Source organism: Chelonia mydas, chromosome 1 (genome assembly GCF_015237465.2).
Source record: "Chelonia mydas isolate rCheMyd1 chromosome 1, rCheMyd1.pri.v2, whole genome shotgun sequence".
Lineage (NCBI taxonomy): Eukaryota > Metazoa > Chordata > Testudines > Cheloniidae > Chelonia > Chelonia mydas.
Window position 1 is genome coordinate 35714886 of NC_057849.1, and position 26419 is coordinate 35741304.

The 26419-nt window shown below is 39.0% G+C and overlaps 1 protein-coding gene across 4 annotated transcripts in view; it reads left to right on the forward strand.

Annotated features, from left to right (window-relative positions):
* AASDHPPT (aminoadipate-semialdehyde dehydrogenase-phosphopantetheinyl transferase) overlaps window positions 1–26419 on the forward strand; it is a 58474-nt gene that overhangs the window by 22844 nt on the left and 9211 nt on the right. For all 4 annotated transcript variants that reach the window (XM_027822158.3, XM_043529750.1, XM_007059680.4 and 1 more), the window contains exons 3-5: window positions 8495–8616; window positions 9225–9386; window positions 25983–26060. In XM_027822158.3, the coding sequence (XP_027677959.2) occupies window positions 8495–8616; window positions 9225–9386; window positions 25983–26060 (362 nt within the window). The remainder of the gene's footprint in view (window positions 1–8494; window positions 8617–9224; window positions 9387–25982; window positions 26061–26419) is intronic.

The following is a 26419-nucleotide window of genomic DNA, read 5'->3' on the forward strand; positions in this document are numbered from 1 at the left end:
CTACACTATAAAATTAGGTCAAATTTATAGAAGTTGATTTTTAGAAAGCAATTTTATACAGTCGATTGTGTGTCCCCCCACTAAGCGCATTAAGTCGGCAGAATGCGTCCACAGTACCGAGGCTAGTGTCAACTTTTGGAGCATTGCACTGTGGGTAGCTATCCCGCAGTCTCTGCTGCCCATTGGAGGAATACAGAAATCGATTTTAAGAGTCTATTAAGTTGACAAAACTAGCTTTGTTGTGTAGACGGGTGCCGGGTTAAATCGATGTAATGCTGCTAAATTTGACCTAAACCCATAGTGTACACCAGGACTAACAAATTTATTTGGGCATAAGCTTTCGTGGGCTAAAACCCACTTCATCAGATTTGTGGAGTGAAAAATATAGTAGGCAGGTATATATATTACAGCACATCAAAAGATGGGAGTTCCCTTACCAAGTGGGGGGGTCAGTGTTAATGAGGCCAATTCAATCAAGGTGGAAGTGGCCTATTCCCAACAGTTGACAAGAAGGGGTGAATATCAACAGAGGGAAAATTACTTTTTGTGCAGCTTCCGGATGCTTATCAATTTAACTCTAATTGTATTATTTGCAAACAAAAATAATATCTCTGAAATAATTATATATTGTAGGAAAGAAAACTGTTTTCTCCCTGAGATAGACAAGATGACCATAAAGGTCTTTTCTGTCTCTAATTTCTGATCCTGTGATTCTTGAGCAACTACGAATACATGAGTATCTGTCCAGAAGAGTTAGTGACCATTAGAGATGCAATTATGTTTTTCTAATTGAAGGCATCAGTAACACCCTCAGCTAGTATCTCAGCCTGACAGCTTCAGTTCTGTTTAATCATCCCTGAACCCTGAGAGAGCATTCCAAACTGAAACTCACGTAGAGTATACCCAGTGGCTGCAGCTGAGACTACTTGTGTGAGTATGCCTTGCAGAAATGGGCTCTGGATAATATATTCTGTAGGAGCTACTCACCTTGAGTAAGCATTGCAGAGTCAGGCCCACAAAAAGCAATATACCTAACATACACATGCATTCAGCTAATCCCTTAAACCATGCCATATATGGTACTGCTTTGGAATGGATTAAGAATTCCCCATGGAGGTTTATGACCTTGTTTGTTACTATTGCTTTAAATCTATGAGAATCCTTTTTCAGTCCTGCTTTGAGTTATGTAAGCAGCAGGAGTACTGTTGCAGCCTTGATAATGCAGAACTTTAGCATCACTTTGCTAGCCTAATTATTCTTCACAATCATAAAAAAATTCTCAAGAGGGTTTCTACTGTATTTTTGCAGTGTAAAATATTTGTGATTCCAAAAGGAGTCTGTTTTTAAGTTAAATAGCAGTCTCTTATTGTCACTGGATTCCATTGCATAGGTAGTAGATTTTGCCTTGAGAATTCCTCTATTTTTAGTCTGGATTCATTACTATCTTTAAAATATTTTATGTACAAAAATGCCTTATGCATACATACACATAGTGCTGCCAAATTTCATTTACAAAGCAGAGGGTTTTTTTTTAAATAAAAAAAGCAGATGTACTGCATGCATATGCAACAAACAGTCTCAAACCCTCAAATCGTGGCTAAATCAAAGGCAGCTTACACCGAAATATCAAGAGGAAAGGTGTTTTGGGCCTCGTAAAACCAGAGCATAGCAAAGCTTTACTGAAACATGGCAACATAAGGCTACGTTTAGTTAAAAATAAACTACCTGTTAATTAAATGGTCCCTACTGGAGGCTGAATTTTTTGTGGCTCTTTGTAATTCTTCATTTGAGCCTATAATCCTCCATTTGTGGAAGAAGGTCTTGTTAGAATTTTTACTTTTAAGGCACTTTGTCTAGTAGCTTCTCAAGTATCTGAGATGGTAGTACGTGCTTAAAAATGTATGTTTGCCTTGGTTTATTTTTATTTTCCTTTAAGGACAAGGTACCCTAAGTACCATACTATTCTTTGCTCACAAGCTCCCCACTATTTCCATCAAAACAAGAATTGCCCTTTCTTCAATATGTATGACTTCCACCAACAATGCTGAGTATGTCTGAAGTACCATGAAATTCTGTGTGAACAGAACTCAAATTTTTCAAGTGTAGGAGTTAAATTTATTTTGATGTAGCTCATGAAAATGTTTCCAAACAGTCAGGATTGTGTATCTGTGAATCAGATGGGGTCAGCCTTGTGCCCAGATGATTATAACACTTCTTGTGAGAACCAGCTCCACCTCCTGGATTGAAAGGAGCAACGCTTCCCTTGGACAAATCTGCAGAGCTGCTGTATGGTCATCTGTGTATACATTACATGTATGTAACAAGAAAAGGAGTACTTGTGGCACCTTAGAGACTAACCAATTTATTTGAGCATGAGCTTTCGCTGTAGCTCACGAATTTGGTTAGTCTCTAAGGTGCCACAAGTACTCCTTTTCTTTTTGTGAATACAGACTAACACGGCTGTTACTCTGAAACATGTATGTAACAGAGTAGATATCCATGCAGATTGAGCTTCTGGCAGAACTTTTCTAGCTTTATCCAGTATAGAGTAGGGTATAAACACTGCTTGTGTAGTAATGCAAGTCTAACCAAATAAAGAGCCTCTGTGCTGATCACACTTATTTAGAAGTAAGTCCTCTAGGAATCTCTGTTCTTCTATTGCTAAGTAAGAAATAATATGCAGCTAGAAAACCTGCTTAAAATGTACTATGCAGATGTGCAGTTTCTGGTCTGCTGTAAGTAATAAACTATCTGAAAATTTACTTGCAGGAAATAATTCTTTGCCTGCAGCAGGATCCCCCTTCTCACCAGTCTAGGCTGGGAAGGGCTTCTCCAAGGGTTCTTCACTGCCCTCTGCCCCTTCCCAGACTAGGTGTTGCAGCAAGGCTGGGGGTGCAGCAGAGGAGCTGTCATGTTACTCACAGGATGGGAAGAGTAAGACAAGTCACACTGAGCTGCCGGCTTCTTTCTGCTCCCCTCCCCCCTCCTGTCAGAAAGGTGGCAGGTTGATGAGGGAGAGAGCTCTGCCTGCATCCTGCAGCAACCCAGCCTGACCGGCTTCTCTATCTCAGGAGACAGAGCAGTGGGGCAGGCAGCTAGTTGGGGAGGGGTAGGGAAAGCTGCTAGTTGGGGAGGGATGCCCTCCTGACCCTTCTCTGCTCTCCTTCCCTCTCCCCTGCCACCCAAGGAAGAGATGAAGCTTCTTGCATCTGACTGAGACTGACTCCAACCCTGGCCAAAATCCCATCACTTACAAAATATTCTTGGGTTGCCAGCACTGACATAATGTTAAAATTTAGACAGGCAAAGTTAAGGTTCTCTAATTGTGTGTCTATAAATTAAAGTATTCATTGACAACTTTCCAAATTTCTGCATATTCAGGTGTTTTTGTAAATGGGAGATAGTTCAATGGCCTTAGATTTAAATCTAGCAGTGTTTTTGCTTTGGAAATTTAAGTTTCCATAAATTGTGGTTCTGTTTTTGTGCTCAAAGTAATGTTAAGGAGGGGAAGTATGTTTATTCATTAAAAGGGGAGAACACCTGCATTCTCTCATCCTCTGGCCCAGGCCCTGCAGGAAAGTGTGAAGAAACTGATTGGGACATGGAACAGTGTGATGGTGATAAAGAGCAGGGTGGATTTGATTTAAATCAAATAGATTTAAATCACTAGTCAGGAAGACTCTATTTAATCATGGATTTCTACATAAAAGTGCATTCTTGTTGGTAGTTATAACCTTAATACAACTCAGAGAGAGATGTAGGTTTCAAATTTAGAAGGTGTACACTATACATTTTTAAAGTTATTTTAAAATCACTGCTGGCATTATAGGTTTTCCCTTCTAGTGAGAGAATGGTATAGTAGATCTCAAATCAATTAAGGCTACACTCACGCCTCAAGACTTCTGGAATATGCTGCTCAAACCATTTCACTTCTGTTTCTACTGCCTGTCCCTCCCTTCTCACATTTATCTCCAGACTACTTCTCCTGGTCTAGATCTATTCCGCCCCCAACATTGAACTTTTTGAAACTTTGCACTTTTAGAGAGAGGTAAGGGATTGACTTTATGTACACAAATTTGCAGAGGGACAATGGGGTTGAGATCTGTTATTTCTCACCTCTATATATTTCTTTATTTATTTATTTTAAAAACTTTTTTTTTTTTTTTTTGCTGTTAACAAGCATGTTATCTCTGGAGAGACAAATCCAGTTTGAGAATTGCAAAACTAAGCATCTCTGATGGTATCGTCTAGACTGAGCCCCATTGGGTAGATAGAAAGATTAACCTAAATCTATACAGAAGCCCCTGGAACCCTATAAGATTGGGTCCCTAATCCATGAATTATTGGAACTCATTTACAAAACTTTTCTTAAACATTACATGAATATAGTCTCATACTATAGAATTAGAATTTATAATCCCTATTCCATGATGAGATATCTTTGAGCTATAATGTGTCTTAATTAAAACTATCTTTAGATAAGTTTTTTCCTCAAAAAGCATTTTATCAAAAAAAATCTAATTTAAATAAAACTGATTTTTTTTATTTATTTTTTTAAAATTATTGATTTTTAGCCACCCTGATTAAGAGAGAATGAAGGAGCCTGGCCCTAGGTAGTGTGGCGGGAACAGGACTGGGGAGAGGCCACCACTGGGCTGGTGTTAGGAGTGAGAGTTGACTCGGGACAAGGCAGAGAGGGAAATGAAGATGAGGAGGAGGAGGAAGGAAGCGGTATCTGGGGCTTGTAGAGGAGAGTGACAGGATTTTGCAGTGGAAAGGAAAAGATTGTTGAGGATGAGAGGCCTAGGGAGCATGTCAGGGGAGTGAAACTGAGGAGATGAAGGAAACTAGGACCAAAGAGAAGTAGGGAATCTGAGGGGCAGAGTGTGCATGGGGTCTGGATGGGGAAGGGACAAAAGGAGTGGGAGAGGGAATGGCCGGCAACAATCTGAAAGTCGCATGGATGTGGTGGCTCTGGACTGATGGAGGTGAATGAGAAGAAGAAGCTCTGAGAACTGAGGGTGATGTTCTGAGTAATCGGATTGTGAGGGAGCTGGAAACTGCAACTTCAGCAATTTCATGAACTCTATAGGGCTGGATTTCCAGCTGTGCAATTTCTGGGCTGTAGGGGGAGACTGCAGCCCAGTCCTTCACAGTTCTTAAACTGTGGAGTCTCTGGAGCTGGTATTATTGTAGTTTCGTGATCATGAAAGAGATAAGGGGAGGTGAGGGGTTGGGAAAGGTGGTCCATAAGACAGTCTTTCCCTTACCTGAGGTTTTCAGAACTCCCAGCAGGGGCAACAGGAATAAATCAACAGGAACACAGCAGTTCAGTCTGATAGAGCATGCTTAGTTGAATGAATCTTATCTAAAACTGTAGTTTTAGATTTAAGCACACACAAACATGGGCAATAGGTTTAGATGTTTACCTAATATCTGGAACGGTATTGAGTAATTAACAGCAGGTTTGCAGTGGCCAGTTGCTCACCCTCCAGGGAGAAATGGTGTCAGGAAAAAATCTCAAGATGACTTCAGAGGACTGCTCCCAAGTACAATCTATTAGTTAATCTTTTATAAAACACATAGGTCATAATGACCCCTACTAAGGCATCACTTTTCTAACTTTCAATAAACTTCATATCAGAGACATCTAGACTCAAGGTTTTCCAACCACCAAGGTTTTTAGTCTCAATTGTTTACTTGTTTGTCCTCTCCTCCTAGCAGAAACTATAGCTAGTTTTGACTGTGCTTTTAAAAGCCTGTCTCCAAATTAACCCTTAACTACTTGGTGTTCTATTTCATTGTTTCAGGATGGCTGAACGCACATAATATGGTTCCAATTAGCTTGATCAGATTCTTGGGTATACACCCCCCTCAAATCCAGGGCATCCGTCCATAAGACAGTCTTTCCCTTAAGATGTAGTCCATATTATTATTGTTTATTTTAATTGAGAATACAGTATCTGATCTAGGTGGATCCTTTGCCTGACGAGGCTTTTCACCAGCACATTAATTTGGTAGTATGGCACGCCTCCAGTTTTAACAACTCCCCCCCCCCCCCCAATAAAAGCAGGACTTCTGGCCTCCTTGGGTTGTTCTGGATCTTTTCGTCAGTTGGTTATTACAACTTCTATCTATCTGTCAGAGGACACTGCTGCTTAGCTATAATGTATTCTTGAACCTGGTTAGGGCTGCCATTATCACCTCCCATCCAAAATATCACTCCTATGTAAGATGTTTTGCAACTAATAATTTGGTTCTTGCTAAAATGGAAAGCAAAATAGGTCAGAAAACCTAAATGTGTGTTTTAGTGTGAGGTATACTTTAGCCATATTAATTAATTGAATACAAATTAGTGAAGACATTATGACAGTGCCATAGTATTTATTACTGGCAAAAGAAACCCCCAGAAATGAGGCCAAAATAAAAATGTGTATTTAGGAATATACAACAACCTGTCAAAATACCTTCAATTTGTAGAATTTTCTTTATGTAGATTTGGATTATCCCTGCTAAAGTAAATAGATTGCATTCTTCCATGTCCATTTACTCATCTCTAAGACCTAATGGGCAGATTGCTTGATTAATTATATGTGTCATGGGTATGTAGCTAACAATGCTGTGATGTCCGTTGCTTCCAAAATATCATTGAAGTGCTGTTAACCAACATAACTTGGGCCCTGTCAAATTCACAACTGTGAAAAACACGTTATGGACCGTGCAATCTGGTCTTTTGTGTGCTTTTACCCTATACTATACAGATTTCATGAGGAGACCAGTGTTTCTAAATTTGGGAGTCCTGCGCCAAAAGATTTTCAGGAGGGTTGCAAGGTTTAGGGGGATCATAATATTGTCACCCTTACTTCTGCGCTGCCTTCAGAGCTGGGTGGCTGGACAGTGGCAGCTGTTGGCTGGGCGCCCAGCTCGGAAGGCAGTGCCTCACCAGCAGTAGCACAGAAGGAAGGGTGGCAATACCATACTCTGCCACCCTTACTTATGCACTGCTGCCTTCAGAGCTGGACAGCCAGAGAATGGCAGCTGTTGACCAAGAGCCCAAATCTGAAGGCTGCAACCACCCCCTATAATAACCTTGCAACACCTCCCCCCTCCCGCCCCAGCTCCTTTTTGGGTCAGGACCCCTACAAATACAACACTGTTAAACTTCAGATTTAAATAACTGAAATCATGAAATTTACAATTTTTAAAGTTCTTTGACCATGAAATTGACCAAAATGGACTGTGAATTTGATAGGGCCCTAAATATAACTGCACATTCTGCAACATCTTACTGCAAAGTAAAATTAAGACTGGAATGTAGAGGAAAGTGTTTCAACCACGGGAGAACTGTTATTGAAATCTATGGCTGCACTGATTTTTAAATGAAGACTTTTATCATTTTAAATACATTTGTGAATACAATGTACAATACATTTTCACCCTCATGCTTGACTATTTAAACATATTTAAATGTTAACTTGAAGAGGCTTCTTGTTTGTGCTCACATAACTGTATCCTGGACTTAATAAAGTCTGGTGCAGAAGGCCTAAGTTAAAATTGATACAAGGTTAGCAGAATGCTCCTTCAAGTTGCAGTTATACTGCAACCTGCTCACTGTGCTCTGGCTACTATAAATCATCCTGTTCATTCGGAGACAGACATGGTGACATCAACTTCTGAATCCCACCGCCCCAACACACATCTTGTTCCTTCTAATGGAACGAGAAGGGACTACTTTTAAAATTAAATTTTTATATTTAACGAGAATTTGGAATAATGGGTCTCAGCCAGTGTGGGTACAGCATTTGCATATTGTATGGTTACTGAGCTATACCATACAATGATGATGCAGATCATACGCAGAGTGCCGGTGAATGCACATGTGAAACATAAGTGTGTAGTTGCAGGTCAGCTATTGTACAGCATCCCTGCCCTTCAGGTGACTCAGACCATCTCATTTTAGTACAGTGATAGGTAGATAGAAATACTGTGTAGCATATTGATTTATTAACATTACATTAAGGAATCAAATATAGAAAGCTGTGTGCCTATGCTGACTATTTTCACAGGTAACTAATGACAGGGTCAACAAAATGATTAGATGCTGTCATTTTAGACTGCTGAAGGTGTGGGATATTTTTTTATGGCTTTATTCCTCAAATATGCATCTTTTAAAGTTAGCACTTTAGCTGAGGAAAGACTTTTTTTTGCTCTTTTACTGTCCTTAAAATGTATAATTTGTCATAGTAGGCTTTCATCAACATCTGTACACTTTTAATATGTTGGCTGTATTTACATTTCTTTGTATTGACTACAGCTGCATTTACAGTCTTGTTTAGTTTTGAGATTTTCAAATAAGCTTAGTTCAGAAATATTTTTTCCTAATGAATGTTGTACTATGACAGTTATTTCTTGGAACAGTAGCATAAGGCAATTCATTTGCTTATAACTGTATTTTGTATTAAAATATTTGTTGTAAATATTTCTGATTTTACAGGGAGTGGTTCAATTCCAGATTTCTTTCGCATTATGAAACGACAGTTTACAGAGGCAGAGTGGAGGGCAATCAAGTCCATAAATAACGAATGGATTCAACTGGATATGTTTTATAGGCACTGGGTAATATATTTTTCTTTTTTTAAGAACACAAAGTATAATCTCTCAGAGAACACACTTTATCAAAGCAGTACTTAATGTCATGATGTAAAACTTCATCAGTTGTACACACCGATACAATTATCGTTAGATTACATCCTTGGTGGCTCAGGCTACCTATAGGCGTGTAAGGTGGTCTGTCCTGCAGCTGAAATTCTTAGGAAAAACTGTGGCTGGCCTTAAGCATACATGAAAGTATAGTAGAGAGATTCCTAGTTCATTCATCAGGGGACACAATCTAGCCCTTGATTATTTCAGAATCGTAGGTCATTTTGTGTGTGTGTGTGTATTATATATATGCATATGCATTACAGCACCATAGATTTGTACTGTTCCTATAGATGAGTAAACTGCCTGTGGATGGATTCTGCTCTTAGTAATTATACCAATGTAAATCTGGAGTAATCTCAAACTTACACTTGTCTAAGAATAGAATTTATTTGACCACAGTTTGTACCTTTCTACCTTTCAGTGTAGATTGAGTGATGCGCTACATGTAATTGTTGCAGGTAACAATTTTAGCCATTAAAAGCAACAAATGTGAAATAAACATATGTCATTCTGTATTTCAGGCACTAAAGGAAAGCTTTATAAAGGCCATTGGGATTGGAATAGGCTTTAACCTGCAAAGGATTGAATTTAATGCCTCCCCATTGCAGCTGGAGGTAGGGAATGTCTACAAGGAGACAAAAATGTTGTTGGATGGAGACAAGGCAGAAGGGTGGACTTTTGAGGTAAGAAATCTACCAAAAAAAATTTCTGTAATATAGTTCTATCATACTCTAGTGGGCAGGCTCCCATGCCACTACCCATTATAACTGCTGAGAGAGGAATCCATGCCTCTGCTGCTCTTGATCCCTGTAGTGTTTTCATGCTCCTAGAACCTCAGCAGGCTGCAGCACTGATTCCTTCCTTGGTCTCTCTGGTGTATTTTCTTGGCACTGACTGTCTGCTACCACTTCTTAGAAATAGGGCTCCTCCGCCCACCTATCCCAGGCTTCAGGACAAGCACTGTCTCCAAACTACCCCAGTTACTTCAAGATACTCCTCTCCCAGATTTTCACCCCAAAAGCGTGACACTTTTGGTTCACAGTTTAATGCTGTCTAGGGAATGCAGCTGTTGTGAAGCAGTTAATGTGCAGAGAGATACTTTGCTCAGAGTTTAACACCTTTGTACTTCAGTTATTTAGAGCACATGAGTACAGATCATACAAAACAATAAACATCTGAAATAGCAATATCCCTCACGTTCTATCTCACTCTTCCTTTGTCAGTCCTTGGGCAACATCTGGAAGGCAGGCAGACTGGGTGTTGTCTGCTCATGCAAGCTGTTGTGTGCTAGCTGGTCCCTCTCCTTCATGAAGCCCCTTCCCAGCTTCAGTGACCTTACCTTTTCCTGCCCCATCCGTCTCCTTTCTGACCCCTGTTCCTGTACATTTCTTTATCTTAAACCCTTTCTGGTCACCTGCCCTCCTTTGTTCTACTTCTGGTAAGTTTCCACTGCTCCTATCTTCCACTCTCTTTTCAGAGGAATCAACAAAACTGATTTTTCTAAGGATACAGCACATCCACTGTCCCAGATGTTTTCACCTGAACAGGGTCACTTGCATTATGGTTGCACTGCAGCTGAGACAGGCATCCCAAAACGGGCAGACATTCTCTCACTAGCTCTCCCAGTTAGCATGCTAAAAATAGCATTGTGGATATTGTAACAAGGGCAGCAGCTCAGGCTAGCTGCCTAAGTCCAAACCCACCTGACCCTCTGGGTCTGAGCTTGGGTGTCCTAGCCTGAGTCAATACCCATGCTGCTATGTCCACACCTAGAGCAGAGCTAGTGCAAGTCTGTCTACCCTGGATCGGAGGCATATTCCCAGCTAGAGCCCTGTGCAGAACTAGTGTAGAGCCCCACAGGATCCGCTGCCATAATAGCAGGAGCAGTGAGTGAGATTAAAGAATAGTCCCATTCAGGGTTCTACTCCCTGCTGCAGTGTAGATATACACTAAGTCCAAAGCTCCTTTTATAGTATCTGGTTCATACATGTTACAGGACTTGTCAGCAGTGCTGGACCCACCTGTATGTAGGCACTCATGACAGTAGATTTTCATACTACAACTTCACAATATCAAATCAAAATTCTTAAATTGTACAGATATAGCCTCAATTCGTCACAATATTTATAAACAATCTGAGACTGTACATTATGGTTGTGTTAGAGTTCAGTTTGAACTGGAGTTTTAAACCGGATTGAAAAGATAAAGACCAGAACATTAGAATATAAACTTTGAGCACTAATGGAATTTTTCATGGTAGTTTGAGGAAAAAAATAAATACAGAAAAAAGAAACAACTATTTTTGGTCATCCACTTCCCTCCCTCTCCTGGAACAAGAGAGAGACTTCCTCATCAAATACCCTGTTATCCTTGTGAAAAACTCCCTATGCTGAGAGGGGAGACCAGGAGTTCATATCTCACTTCTTGTAATACTTGAAATGTTTCCATTTTGAAGACATTACCTGCAGCTTTGTAAATCATGTGTGCTGGTGGAGTTTGCTTTAAACAGCGAACTTGTGATATACATCTGTTTTAAAATTTTATAAACAGAAATGAATGTACCAGTATAATTTTAAGCCTTGTGGGGTGCCAGCTGACCTCTATATTCTTGACATGTAGACAACTGTTTTGTGCATGTCTAATGACATTTAGGCTTGCACTTTTTAAAAACTCTCCTTTTGCCAATCTGTACCTAATGTATAGTGTGTCCTGGTTTCCAGAGCGTCATTATGTCAGGGATTCATAGTAATCTGAGCTTTATATAAATAGGTAATCTTGGAAAAGATTGTGACCAATTTTGTAGTATATAAAACTTCCATGGTAGATCTAACAATATGTAACTAGTGTAGTCTTTTCAGTCCCATTGGCTACTAATCCCATTAACTATCAGCATTAATTAAAATTAGATTGAAGGAATAGTTAGTTTCAACTACCAATCTCCAGCCTAAAGTTAAGCACTGCTTTTCCTTTGTTTTTTTCTTCCCTCTTGCACTTTTCATACTTTCTAAATGACATCTTATTTTTGTCCGCCTGTCCCATTCTCTCCTCAGCTTCTTTCTGTGCATTTTTTGCCCCATTTCTTTATAGATAGAGGGCTAGGTCTCCCTTTTTCTTGTGGCTATGGTAACATTTACTAATTATTTTTTATACTCGATACAAACTCTTAAAAACCTTTTAACTTATAGCCCTGTTGTATGGACTTGTGAGAAATCTAGTGTGATGTTCAAATCATTCAAGTAAAAGTCACCTTGCAGATGGCATATTGGTGAGATTTCTTACTTTGTGGCCTCTGTTGTGTTGTTAAAGTGAATCAACATCCTCTGTCAAATGACAAGATGTTTGTTAAGGAAATTATAGCTTATCTGATTTTCTCAGAGGAGATATATCTAGAAAAGCAAGCCTTGTTATAGTCTGGTTATTCTCATGGTTTGGGTGTTTATTTAGTCCCTTTTTATATCAGGTATAATTTATCAAAAATACAGAAGAAAAAGAAAGCTTGTTAATTTTTTTTCATTTTATTTAAATTGTGTGTTCTCTTAAAACATCATAAAAGTTACTTGGGAGCATAAAGTCAAGAACAGGTGGAGATCTTTCCGCCACATCACTCACACATGAATGTTAGAGAAAGAACTTAATCCGGCAAAATCTGACACCAAATAGGAAATATAGTTTTTCCATCTCCAAAAATAATGAGGTGTCCTACCCCTGTTGATCATTGTCCAGACCAGTGCCACAGAGAGATTCCATTTACATTACAGGAATAAACCTCAACCCAACACCTGTTAAATCTTGTCCCAGCTCTTCCTAAGTGGTAAACGTTAAAAGCACCAGGGCTTTTATTGACTGAAATAGCCACTGCCTCATGCAAAGAAGGATTTTCCCTTTCATCTTGAAATACAAGACAGACTGACCTACAAGTAGAAACCCACCCTGTTTCCTTGGGTCAAACCTTCCATTTCTGAGCAATGTCACAGAGAAGATAGCGAAAAGCTGCCTTCAGGTTCACCTTAGTGAAGCCAGTATCCTAGCTTGACGCACACTGGGTTCAGGGCATGGAATGGAAATCGAACTAGTGGCACAAATGGATGATTTCTTGCTGTTGATGGATAAAGGGCAGACAGACATTCTAATTCTCTTGGAACTCTCTGCAGCTTTCAAGGTGGATACTTCTTTGTAAGCAGTACTTCTTTGAAAACTTGATTTTTGTTGTTTAAATTTTTTCTTTTAAAAATAAACCTGTTTAAAACAAAATCTGAGTTTAACATGAAGTATGTTAAGGCCTAAACTACTAATTATAATCTCAAAACATTTAAATAAAAAATAAATAAATACACACACTGAATCCATGAGCCTCTTTTAAAAAAGTGAGTTAAAGGCTGCTGTTTTATATAAAGAAAGAGGCAGGGGAAAGATGTCTGAATTTTGAGGTCAAGCTTTATGGCGCAAAAGGTCAGTCTACTAAATTACTTAGGCTGTCTCATTTAGAAGAAGTTTAGATGAGTAGGAACTTAAATTCCAGTCACTCAGGAATATTTGACTATTTTCCCAGGCTGACCTGAAATCAGTTTAATTTACTAACAGTTAATTCCTCTGTAATAAGTCATTTATTTGTGAATGACCAACATGTTTCAATAAGATAATGTATCCAAAATATGTAATTTAAATGTTTATTTAATAAATTTATACTGTTGTGTATTTAATTAAATTCCAGTTACCATCCTAACGGAGCTTGACACAAATCATGAGCAAAAAGTTAACTATTTAGTAAATAAGCAAAAAATCATTTACCATAGTCTAACATACTGAAAATGTATCGTTAACAAGCATCTAAAAATATTAAGGTATATAATTGCTTAAATAAATATTTATAGTGTACTCTCCTAGATAGCAAAAAGTACCAAATCTAGTATAAAAACTGTTTATTTGTAAATCAACATGTTTTAATGGTTAAATCAGCCAATGAGAGTGCACCTTTCTTTAGAAAATAACTCAAGTACAAATGGAAATGCTGATTAGAATCTATTATTTAAAATGAAGCTTTCCACTTGGTGATTTAAAATGCCTTAATTTAAATTAATCCACTCTGGTGCATTCAACACAGTCAGTCATGAGTAAGGCTATGATTTAATCATGGATATTTTTTAGTAAAAGTCACGGACAGGTCACGGGCAATATACAAATTTCACGGCCTGTGACCTGTCCATGACTTTTACTAAAAAATATCCCTGACTAAATCTTTGGGAGGGAAGGGCGCTGCTTGTTGGAGGCCAACAAGCATCTGCTCCAGCCGCCCCAGGACCACCTGCTGCTGAGACAGTGTCCAGGCGGCTAGCCCTGGAGCTGCTCCAGCAACGGCTGGTATAGCTGACCCCGGGCCACCTGAGCAGCTGGCCCCAGAACCAGTTGCTTGGGTGACTGGTGTCAGCCACACTGGCCTGTGCAGAAGTCACGGAGGTCACAGAATCCATTACTTCCGTGGCCTCCCTGACAGACGTGGAGCCCTAGTCATGAGATACTGCTTTTTTCATGTGAGAGGGGTCCAGAGGAATTCACTGAAGTGGTTTGAGTCCTTTCTGGAAGGATGCACCCAAAGGGTAATGATGGCATTTGTGCTCCCTCCCTTATATCCCACAAGGATCAGTTCTCTCTTTGGTCTTATTTAAGATCTATGTGTAAGCTAGTAGAACTTGAGACTCAGGTGTCACCAATATAAAGATAATACAGAGCTTTTGCTATTTTTCAACACCTCTGATAATACTGGTATCACTGAATTGGCTCCGTGCTTGGCTAACTTTTGCTCACGCATGGAGAACAGCTGATTGAAGCTGAACCTGAGCAAGACTTGAGGTTATGCTGGTGGGGAGAAGGAAACACTGAAGAATTTGCAGTCACAGTGCACTCTCCTTTGGTTGAAAATGCACACGGATGCCCTGGGGGGAGGGAGAAATCGCACTCCAATCTTGCCTTCAATAATAAAATAATGTAACCGACATTAAATATTTTTTTTCAATTGTCACATACATTTCTCTTTGTGGAGAGGAATGGAGAAAGATCCACATATGACAGATGCTAGTTATGTTGCTTAATACTTGAGCTTTCCAGAGGATGAAAATTCTGTTTTGCAACAACTTCTAAAGCTTCAAAAAAAGTTTCACTTCTGCATTGTAATGAAAACAAAACGTTTGGAACGTTTTCACAAAATAAATTTCATAGAAATGTCTATTTTCAGGTTGAAAACCTCTCTCTCTGGTAAGAAGTGACCACAGAGCACTGAACGTCAGAGATTTTCCTGTCAAAAACTTGATTAAAATGGATAAGTCTCTGCAAAATATTCTGGCTTTGACAAAAAAATATGTTTTGTCAAAAATGTGCTGACCAACTCCAATGAATACACTGCTGGAAGACACTTTGATATGTACATACTACCACAATATAATAGGCAGTATCTAAGAACTAGACTAGAATGGGCTTGGGCTTCTGTCACTCAGCACTTCCTGCTGAATACATTCCTATGTTAACTTGTATATTTTATTTTTGTTTAGGGGTGAAAAATTAATCATGACAATAAAATCTCCTTGAGTTTTAAGAAAAATATCAAGTTACTTGTTCAAAAAATAAAATGCATTGCCGCCTAACCCTTTGGGCTTTAGACTTTTAAAAGCTAATTAGAATGTATACAAATATTTATCACTTTTGTTTTAAGAATATTTAAATTGAGCAAAGTATATTGTCTTGAATAATCATGCATATATGAGAATAAGTCAGACATTATAAAATCTAAACATACCCATGTTTCCTTTATATAAAATATAAGCAGTGAGCATTTGTTATGCTACACTTTGGTTGAAACTCTTGTTTGGTATTCTCTTTTGGTGAAATCTCAAGATGTACATTTGCATAAATAGTGTTCAAGAATTACTGAACTAGTAGGAAGTTATTCAGAACAACTTTTAAATATTTTCCCTATGAGCCTTCATTCTTGTAGTTTTTTAAAAAGGCTTCAGACAAATATATGCAAAAGGAGATGGATTTATTTTCTATTACATTTCATAGACATAAAAAAACCTTGAAACAAATCAAGAATTCTCTTAGAATAAAAGAGTGAGGGAGGATGTAATTGCTAAAAACTAAATCCATTAAAGACCAAAAATTTTGAAAATGGGATTGTCAGTGTGGAAAAACATGCCAACTAAGTCTGTGCTTAAATGTCTGCAGTGTCTAGTTCATCAGCTCTATGAAGAGATTAGTTCCCAAACTAATATTTTGTTACAAAGCAGCATTGGGCTACACAGGAATCACAAGCAAATATAAATATATCAATCTCAATGTGATTTTTGTGGTGGGCTTGATATATGTTAAATGTAAAATTTACATGCTTTAATCCCCAGGGTTTAAAAAAAAAAGTATAAGCTTAGTAAAAATCTGCACGTGGAAAACACAAATTTCCAAAGTGCTCCTTCCTGTTACTCTTACTCCAAAATGAAGCCTGTTATAAACACTCCATTTAAAAGTGCCTATAGACTTCACAGAGGATTCTGCTCTTAGAATATATGTTCGGATAATTTTCTAGATGTAAAACCCTTCCAGTTATGATGGAAAAAACTTTGTAAAAAGGGGAGTCTTGTATCAGACGTTGAGTAAGTATATTCCCTTGTTAGCTCATACTACAGCTAGGCTCCCTATATTTTTTCACCAGCCAGGAGTATTACAGATCTGTTTCACAGTTGATGGCTTACGTACATCTCAGGACTTCTTAAACTTCATCACAGGGCTGCACTGTAACATTCCCCAGGGCACACTCTAGATTGCTGTGCCCCTTAACTCTCCACTCTGGGATGCCTTTTACACTGCTTTGCTGTTGAACAGTAAACTCCTCCAGGTTCAGCTCACTCACAGCCACTAGCATGTACAGTCACTCCCAGCTGAGTATGTGAATGCAATGCCTAGCCATCCATGAATTACACATAGGGTGGCACCTGCATATCCCCAACCTCAGCCTTGCTCCCCAGAAATGTGTGTCTTATACTGTTCAGTACCCTCCTGGACAGTATAGACTCATAGATAGTCTGTCATTCCAACATTGGAAATGATTATGCACCAGTCTTTGTTCTCTCAAGCAGAGGTTTCCCTAAAGACTTCAATCAAACACACCAGTTTAGATAAAGCTATAAAACAAGTTTATCAACTAGAGAAAGATAGATTTCAAGTGATTGCAAGTGGTAAGGCATAAAGGTCAGAATTGGTTACAAAAGAAATAAAAAGGTAAGCATGCAAGCTAATTCTTAATCTTTACCAAGATAATAGGCTTAAAAGCAAAAGGTTTGTCTCTGTATGAGCTGAAGTACATTTCACAGGCTGTGTCCCTTTCCAGCATGGGCCCCACTCCCCTTTTGTTCAGTACTTTGAGTCGTCGTCATTATGAGCAGAGAGATGGAAGAAGAAGGGGGTGGCTTGGGATATTTTTTTCCCCTGTCACGGGGTCACTCACCCTACTGGCGCGTCCTGCTGGGTGTTTCGGGATTTAGCTCAGTCCCAACAGGCGCACCCTTGGATGGTGGTGGCTCTCCCATCCTCGCCTCCACCTGCAGACCCGTTATGGCTCCTTTCTCTCGGCATCTGCCTCGTGGCACAGCCCTCCGGCCATATCCCCATCCAGTTTCCCCCCTTTCCAGGAGACTCCTTCAAGAGTCCAGCCACTCCTCGCAGCGGCTTGGCAGTCCACAGCCAGGCTGCTCCTTCAGCGGCTAGTGGAGGTGGGCCCAGGACTGATCAGTACTCCGAGCCACAGCCCAGGGTCCCTGCAAACAGCAGCTTCTTGCTGCCTCTTCCTTCCAGCTCACTGAGCCACTTCCCTACAGCCTCAGTTCCTTCTGCTCCTGCCTTTGGCTTCAGCTCCTTTGCCCTCTTCCCAGGGCCTTGAGCCTGTAAGTCCTGGTAGCCCGCCAGGAGCCCTCTAGGAAGCTGGTGGTCTTCCTAGAGCTCCCTACAGCAGACTCCTTGCTCTCGTCTGTAGCTTCCTTTTATATGGGCTGGCTGGGCCCTGATTGGCTGGTCCAGCCGACATCCTAATTGTCTGCAGCCACTGCCCTAATTGGCTGTTTCCCCTGCAGCCACTCCTTTGGCTGCCTGCTGCTCAGCCTCCCTAGGCTAGTTTTAACCCGCTCAGGTCTGGTCCTACTGGATCCCGGGAAGTGGGCGGGCGCCCCGTCACATCCTCCCCTTCTTATACTCCAACGCTTTGTGCTGGAATAATTCTTGCTGGGTCATGCGGGCAGGCAGTTCTATTTCGCATCTGAGCTCCAAACTGTCCTTCAGATGAATTGTAAATTTCTTGTTTACCTCCCCCCTGCTGGTGAATGTCCGATTGAGTGATAGCCCACTTGACTTTGTTGATACCTGTCTGGGATTGCCAGTGTCTTTTTGTCTCTGAAAACTAGTTTGTGGGTCTTACCCATAACTGCAACATGTTTCAGTAACAATCATACAGCAAAATATTGTAATTTTACATGCAGTGATGTTACACACATGTCAACAGGATAATAATATTCAGAAGATTATGAATTTTCAAATGATACCTCACAAGGCGTAATTTGTACAAAATATAACCATATGAAAGTATGGGGTACAAGGTGTCACATGCACACAGGACCAATTTAGAATGTTCTGTGTTGGTGGGATCTTATTAGGTTAGTCTTATCTGCAAAATAGTCTGAGAGCAACCAAGGCTTGGATTATGCCGTCCAGGTTAATTAGTTGATTTGCTATTGAGAATAGCTCTGTAGGCTGTGGTTTTGTGGCTGCAGTGACAGAGGAGAAGAAGGTTCACTTTACTTCCCTTGGTGTAGTGGCATATTCATTGTGCTAGTGGTACTGTTTGGCAAGTGGGTATATGGTGAGGTTTAACACTGAAACTCTAGCGTTCTGCCTGTGCACTTCAGCTAATGTCAAACATTAGTGAACCTTTTAGTCCATACACCAGAGATGATGACTTGGGACCGAAGTGTCTGCAGTTGTGGTCATCAGGTGATAATTATGTATTGACAGTTTGTTTTCATTTTGGCCTTGTGGTTGTGTAGTTTAGCTTTTTGGGTCCCTTTACCCAGGATTTTATACTATTTATTGAGGCCCTTTCTCCTATTTTGTTGCTTTTTGGGAACAAAAGTACTGAGGGATAACGCCTCGTGTATGATGGAGTGATTTAGCTTTTGTCATTGCCTTCTACTGTTCTCTGTAGATTGCTGCCCAGATCCCCTCCCACTGCTTTAAGGACAGTTCGTCCAAGAAAAAAAAACTATTTCTTACCTTACCAGTTTTCCCACTGAAACTACCTGTCCTTTAGTTAGATATTAGCAAATGTGCTTGTTTGTTCTTTTACAAGGTAGATTGATTTTAAATCAAAGTGATTTAAATCACCAGTTTTAATCATAATTTAAATCAACAAGCAGGAAACCTTGATTTAAATAATTGATTTTAATCTTGTTTTGCATTTGTACTTTTTAGTTATTTTCCAAAGAAAAGTTAATTTTCATTTGTTGGTAACCATCAAAATATGTTTATTTGCAAACAAATATAGCCTTTACACTAAATTTGGTACTTTTGTGCTAACTAGGAGGATATGCTATCTATTTATGCAACTATATATCTTACATGTATACATTAATTATGAGCTTATACATTTATTTAAGCAACTATATAGCTTAATTTACATTTATTCGGATTCTTAATATTTACTTGTTAGAAAATGGTGAATGATGCATTTCTCATTTACTAATTGATTTTTTTACCTATGATTTGTGTCAAACTATTTGGATAGAATTTCAAGTTAAATTAAAAATACACACAAAGAGCACTTAGTGTTATTAAATAAAAAAATATCTTAAATGTCCTGGGCAGATAAAACGGTTTATCAAAAATGGTTTGCATTTAAAACTGATTTATTAAGCAAAGGGAGCATTATCTGTAGTTAATGAATTGAGCTGATTGTTTCTGGTCACCATTTCCTTCAGGATTTTAGACCTAGCAGATCTCACCCTCTCACGCCTAGTTTTATTCATAATATGGAAGAGGAAAGCAAGATTTCCTGTTTTTTCAGCTCTCAATTGGTTTCTTAACTTTGAATGATGAACTAGTCATTAAATTGAATTAGCTGAATAAACTGAAATGAAAAAAATATTCTTTCTGCACCTGCAGAAGATGCTACTGCTGTCAAAAGATGGATTAGCACTCAGCAAACGGTGGTACCATGTGCTTAGCCAGTGACTTCCACCAGTTCAGTAGTTTGACTTTCTTTAAAACTTCAACAGCAAACATGTACTGCTTAATAATAATTTTGTATTTAATTTAAACTATTTAATGTTTTCTAATGAATAGGATTTAACATAGGTTGTCAGTTTCAACTTCAATTTTAAATAGATTTATTTAAAGAAAACCCCGGTATTTAAAAGTAAAAAAAATCTGATTTAAATTAAATCCAGTTTGTTTTTTTTAAAAAAAATCATTGATTTTTATCCACCTTGTCGTTTTTTGTTTTTTTTTCAGTTAACCAGAATTTAAAGATACATTTTTAAAGTGCTTTCTGCATGTGGGAAGAGTTAGAATGTTTTCAAACTCAAGTACAGAGGGGGGAATTCCCGTCTGTTTGCACAGATGGGAAACCAAAAGGGAAAAAAATAAAGCATCAATTAAATTCTCTTTTGAATCAAGCCCTAGTGTTCTTGGTAAATTCAGAAATGATGTTATGTGTAATAGAAACAGCAACCTCTTTAGGGAATAAGTAAACATAAATTAGGGGATTAAGAAAAAAATTGTTACAATAGCATTTGTTTAGAACAAAAGCCCCATTCTGCCATTCTTAAATTGAATAGTACTTTGTTGCAGAATTGGTCCCATTAATTTCAGTAAGATTGCTTGTGTTAGAAATTACAAGTATAACCAAGATTTTTTTTCTCTAACTTTCCATAATTGTAAAAATGTTCTTGTATTTTATATTTGGTGGTGAATACCAGGTTGTGCCCGCTACAGATACTCATCCCCAGTTCCATCTGCCTTTAATAAGGAATTCACTAGAAAAAAATCACTACATTTTGTAGTGATTATTTCCCAAGTGCATTTCAGATATGTGGATGATGGATTTTTAACTGTGCTGAACTGCAGCATACAGAAAATTTTATATACTAAATATTTAGTGATCATCCTTCTTCAGTCTTAATTCACTGTATGTGTGATACCAAATTCTGAACTTTGAGCTGTGTTTAGAAGCAAGATAGAAACTGCAGTGAAATGTTGGGTTTGAATTAAAATAATAAAAATTTCTGATAATATTAATTCTGTTGATTGTATAGAAGGCATAGAATTCAGCTCGCTCATTATTGTGCTAACACAGGTAAGTATCAATGACAAATTTTCGTTGCTAAGGTAATCAGATATAACAGAATACACATAGTGAGCAGTTCTGTTGGAACAAGATGCCATTTTTATGTAAGCATTTTTCAGAGTAGAACTGCATTTCTGATTGTGCTGGGAGTTGGGTTCAACTAACAGGTTGTGGTCCTTTTCAAGCCCCAGCAAGCACTAGAGTCAGAGCAATTCAAGGAGCACTTTGCTTTTGCTCAGAGGTGCAACAGATAGTGCTCCACAGCACATCTCCTGGTTTGTCAAGAGGAATACTGACCTGCACTAGTAGGAGCTCTGTTGCAGAGGGGTACTCCTTTGCTAGTCTCCCTATTCATCCTTGTTTAGTTTCATGGTTTCATGCCTCCATCAAGGCAGGATTTAGCCTATAAGTTGGCTTCCTCTTCATATGCATTAAGTGAGGTAACAAAATAAGAAAAGTATACATATTATAGGTAATACAGGTGGCACTGGACATCACTAACAGCCAGTTACACAGACAAGATACGGTAAATTCACATGTATTCACTGAGCAAAACTTAGGTTGCTGTTCATTTGTTTTAAAACTACAGTGCGTTAGATTTGGGATTTCCAGTGGACTAGAGGGTACTGGTAAATGCATTCTGCCATGTGTTCTAAACTCATCAGTCTTTCCCTCAAGGACATGTAGGAAGTGAAAGGGGGAGGGGTTCGAAATGCGGTGATAAAATCTAGACATACAGTAATTTAACAGTCTAGACAAACATGAAGCTTTGCTACCTTATGGAGCCTTATAAATTCTTGAGCAGAAGTTGCTCAAACAATGAATTCTCATAGACAGCCATTTCACCTTTCCAAGAAAATTACAGCTGTGTGTGCTGATGATAAGGCCTGATACATCTGCAACAGAAATCCTTCTGCTTAACTTATTTTTGGGTTTTGTGTTCAAGAAGGGAGTAGAAAACAGGAGAACATAGTATAGCACTTCACTGTAGGCAAAATGGATCAAAATATGGTGTTTTCATTCAAGAGGGCAAATTTCAAATATGCTACAGCTCCCTCACTGTTGTATGTACTATTGAAGATTGGTAGCTTTTTTTTTTTTCTTCCATTTTAATCGTAGCCAAAATTAAAGCTTTTATTTTACAGGTGAGAACAGCGGGTAAGCAGATGCCAGTAATTTAGTCTTTAGGCCAAGAGTGGGAGGTTCCGTAATTCCTACGTATCTGTTAATAGAAGACTCTGTTTTCTCTGGGAATATATCTTTCAGTTTATGCCATCTCTACTTCAAACAACTTGAACTCTTATTTCACTCTGAAGTATTAAATTTTCAATATGGGTTTAGACCTTAGCCCTATAGTTTTGAAATGATTAATTGTATTATTTGTTGAAACATAAATACTTAAATTTACTTTGAAGTGTAGATTTTGATAGTTTTTTAAAAGAAGAAAAATGTCACCTTGAAAAGCATTTTGTGAATCATATAAATTGGAGTAATCTTGAAATGTACTCTGTCTGGTCCCTGTGTGAAACATTTAATGTCTGAATTTGAGGATCTCTCTAAAACAATGGTTTTCAATCTTTTTTCATTTGCAGATTCCTAAAAAATTTTGAATGGTGGTGTGGACCCTTTTGGAAATCTTAGACATAGTCTGCAGACCCTCAGGGTCCACAGACCATAGGTTGAAAACCACTGCTCTAGAATAACAAACATTTTGATTCTGCATTCGCAGTTTATATTGGGACATCATGATGTGTAAAACAGAGTTAATTTAAGTTACTGAATAAAAAATTTGCAAATTTCAGTCTGAAATTCTGAACTCTGCTCTGATAACAATGTTTAAGTAGACAAAATGAACCAGTTTCTAGAAATCAATGTCTGATTGTATCCCAGTCATTTATTGGGACAACCAAAGTGGTTAAATTGAGTAAAGGTTTTTTGACAGAACATACTGAATAAGAGATTAATTGTTAAAGCTTCCTCGGTAGCTCTTTCCCATTGTGCACATGTATTACAATATGGTCTATTTGTCATCTCATTGTCTATTTGCAGTAATGCAAAATGGTAATATATGCTTCCACAGTTGTAGAAAAATGGGTAGTTTCTTTGTGGTCCATTCTGTTTTTCTGAATAGCATTTCTGTTCTCCAGTGTGGTATGTCATCAAACAATGAAAAAATGTTCTAATGCATACTAGTAAACAGACAAACTTAAGCTGACTGAACTTGACTGAATTTTCTTACCTTATTCAATTTCAAACTTAATACTATATTGGCAAGTATTTTTGCATACTGTTTCCTTTAAAATATACATAAAGGAGAAGTTAAATATATGAAAATATTTAAGTGAACTTACGAACAGGTTTTAAAAAGCGAGAAGTCTTGTAGAGACAGAAAAGTAAAACAAAAACCTTATTTCAGCCTTTACTTACAGCATTGTTACTATAACAAAATCATTCTAGTAGCATTGGATAGTGTCTGAGATCAAGGGTGTTGCTGCTTACATCTACTCCAACTAATAAGGAAGGCAAGCATCTCAACTTCTTGGGAAGGAAAGTCTTTTCTGTCTCTTGCCTGCAATTCAGGGTAGCCAACTATCAAGTACGGATGCCTAACTATGGCTTCCTGAACGATGCAAAATTTGCAGACTTCACTGACAAGCTTCCACATCAGGACAGAGCTCAGTTCCATGTTCTCACAGAGGAAGGCCACATGGTTGCCAGGCACATTTCAATAGCAGCAGATACATATTTCAATAGCTACCACCATTGTAATGTGCAGGGAATCATGACTTCATGCTTTGGGGTTTCCCAGGGAGGGTTCTGAACACCATGGAGGACCTGCCCTTCAATGAGACTCATCTGTTTAACCACAAGACAGACAAGTCCTTTACACACCCTGAAGGAATCCAGGGCCACCGTCCACTCCATGGGAATACATACACCTGCCTCAAAAAGAAAATTTCATAGGCAAGTCACCCCACTAGAGACAGAGGATTCAAAAGTCTCATTTCCTTGCACATTCCGCAGTGATTTCTTCATATCAATCCCAGTTCTTGGCTAAACATTATTTTTGACAGGGGCGCAAGAACTGCAAAACAGACCTAACAATTTGCACATACCCTTTGGGGATTGTCTAGCACTCTTTTTCCATACCTGGAGTGCAGTAACAGACACATGGGTGCTAAACATCAGCCATTCTTGCTATACAATAGTATTTACATCTCTCCCCCTCCAAATCTCCTCATGAGAGTGGATTGCCACTCTTGTGAGGAGATTCTCAAAGAAGAAGTAGAATCCCTATTGCAGCAAGGAGTGATAGAGCAGGTTCCTCTTCAGTACCAAGAGAAAGGTTTTTACTCAGTGCACTTCCTATTACCCAAGAAGGAGGACTGCTGGAGACACATTCTCGATCTTCACCATTTGATTCACAAACTCAGGTTTCACAAGGTCACTTTGGCATCTGTAATCTCATCCCTAGAGAAGGACATGTGGTTTACAGCCCTTAACATGAAGGATGCAGTCATATTCATGATGGACTCCAACCTCTTTCAATACAGAATACTCCTTTTCAGCCTTGCTACCGCCCGAAGGTCTTTACTACGGGATTCTCTATAGTAGCACCAATATCAGGCATTGTGGCTTCACTGTCTTTCTCTGTCTTGACAACTGGCTTCTCATCACCAGGACACGCCAAGACGTCAGCTTGTCAACTTCAGAAATGCTACAACTCCTTTCCTTCTTTTGAGCAGCATAAACTCTAAAGTCCTCACCCCAACGCAGACTGTGGACTTCATCTGAGCATCCTTAAATTCAATCATGGCAAGGACTTTCATGCAGATGGACAGAATCCAGGCGATGAACAATCTCAGACCAAGTCAAAAGCAGCTGTTGAGCACATGTCAAGATTTGTCTATCCCTCTGGGTCATATGAATTCACACATTTACATCATGCTGTTTGCCAGGCTCCACCTTCTTTGCCTGCAGACGTGGCTTCAAACAGTGTACTCACCAAACCTTCAGTCCATGACCACCATAGTAACTGTCCCTGTGAAAGTTGTTATCTTTGCCACAGTGGAAGAATCTCCACTAGATATGTGTGAGCATTGCCTTCCTTGCCTCTCCACTGAACAGGATGATCATTACAGATGTGCCTCCCTGTTGAGTTTGGGAGCTCACATGGACAACGGCACAGTGCAGGGCACCTGGACATCTCAAGACTCCAGGATTCACATCAGTATTTTTTGAATTTGCAAGCTGCTCAAAGGGCTTGTGAAGCCTTTCTCTTGTTCATTCAAGGACACCATCTCCTCCTAATGTTGGACAATATCATGACCATTTTTTACATGAACAGTCAAGAAGAAGTGAGATCCATCCCTTTGCGTGCAGAAGCAGTCAGTCTATAGAACTGATGCATCAGCAATCAAATCACGCTCCTACTAGTTTACCTTCCAGGGAACCAGAACATGCTAGCAGACTCTCTCAGCAGAAATTTTTGCTGTAGACTATGCTTGGGAGTTGCACGATTCTGTCTGAACAATATTTTCCCCCTGTAGGTGACCCCAACAGGGACCTGTTCGCCTCTCAAATGAACAGGAAATGCAGTGTATACTGCTCCAGCGGGGCCTTAGGTCCCCACTCTCAGGATGATGATCTACTTTTTCCATGGTCAGACTATCTGAGATATGACTTTGTTCCATTACCACTCCTTCCTCGAGTCTTACGGAAGATTCGGCCCAACAGGGTACAAGTCACTTTTAAATGAGTGATGGCCCCATCTTTAAATTACTCTTTGTTTTTGCCCTAAATTCCGATATACATATATATCCAGTATATATATCCCTGTATTCTATTTCAGACATATAGTAATGAAAATTAATATTAATATACTATCTTTTTTTTTCTTTTTTAGGAAACCCGATTGGATGATCTCCATCATGTTGCAGTAGCTCTGGGGAAACCAGAAGTATTTGTACAGAAGGATTTTAACGTAAGATGTTTTGAGTTTTGGTCTCTAAAATAACTTGCCGTATGAAATGAAATAAAGGTGTTACACAATTTGAATAGAATACTAAGTATTTTGGTCATAAATGTCATTTTTCCCTGTCCTAAAGCACAAGCTTTACAATGAGCATAATGGCTCTACCTATCAGGAATCATGGAGAACAGCTAGTCAGCGTCACTCCAAAGGAGTTAATCTGCCAATTTCACTTCATTTGGTTCATTCATCCTGGAAACAGAATTCAGCTCATGTGGCTTCTCTAGTCTGACTCACCTTTCCCACCTTCAGTGGATGTCCTAGAAGTGCAACTCTTTGGAGCCTCATACTTTAAAAATTCAGCCATAAAG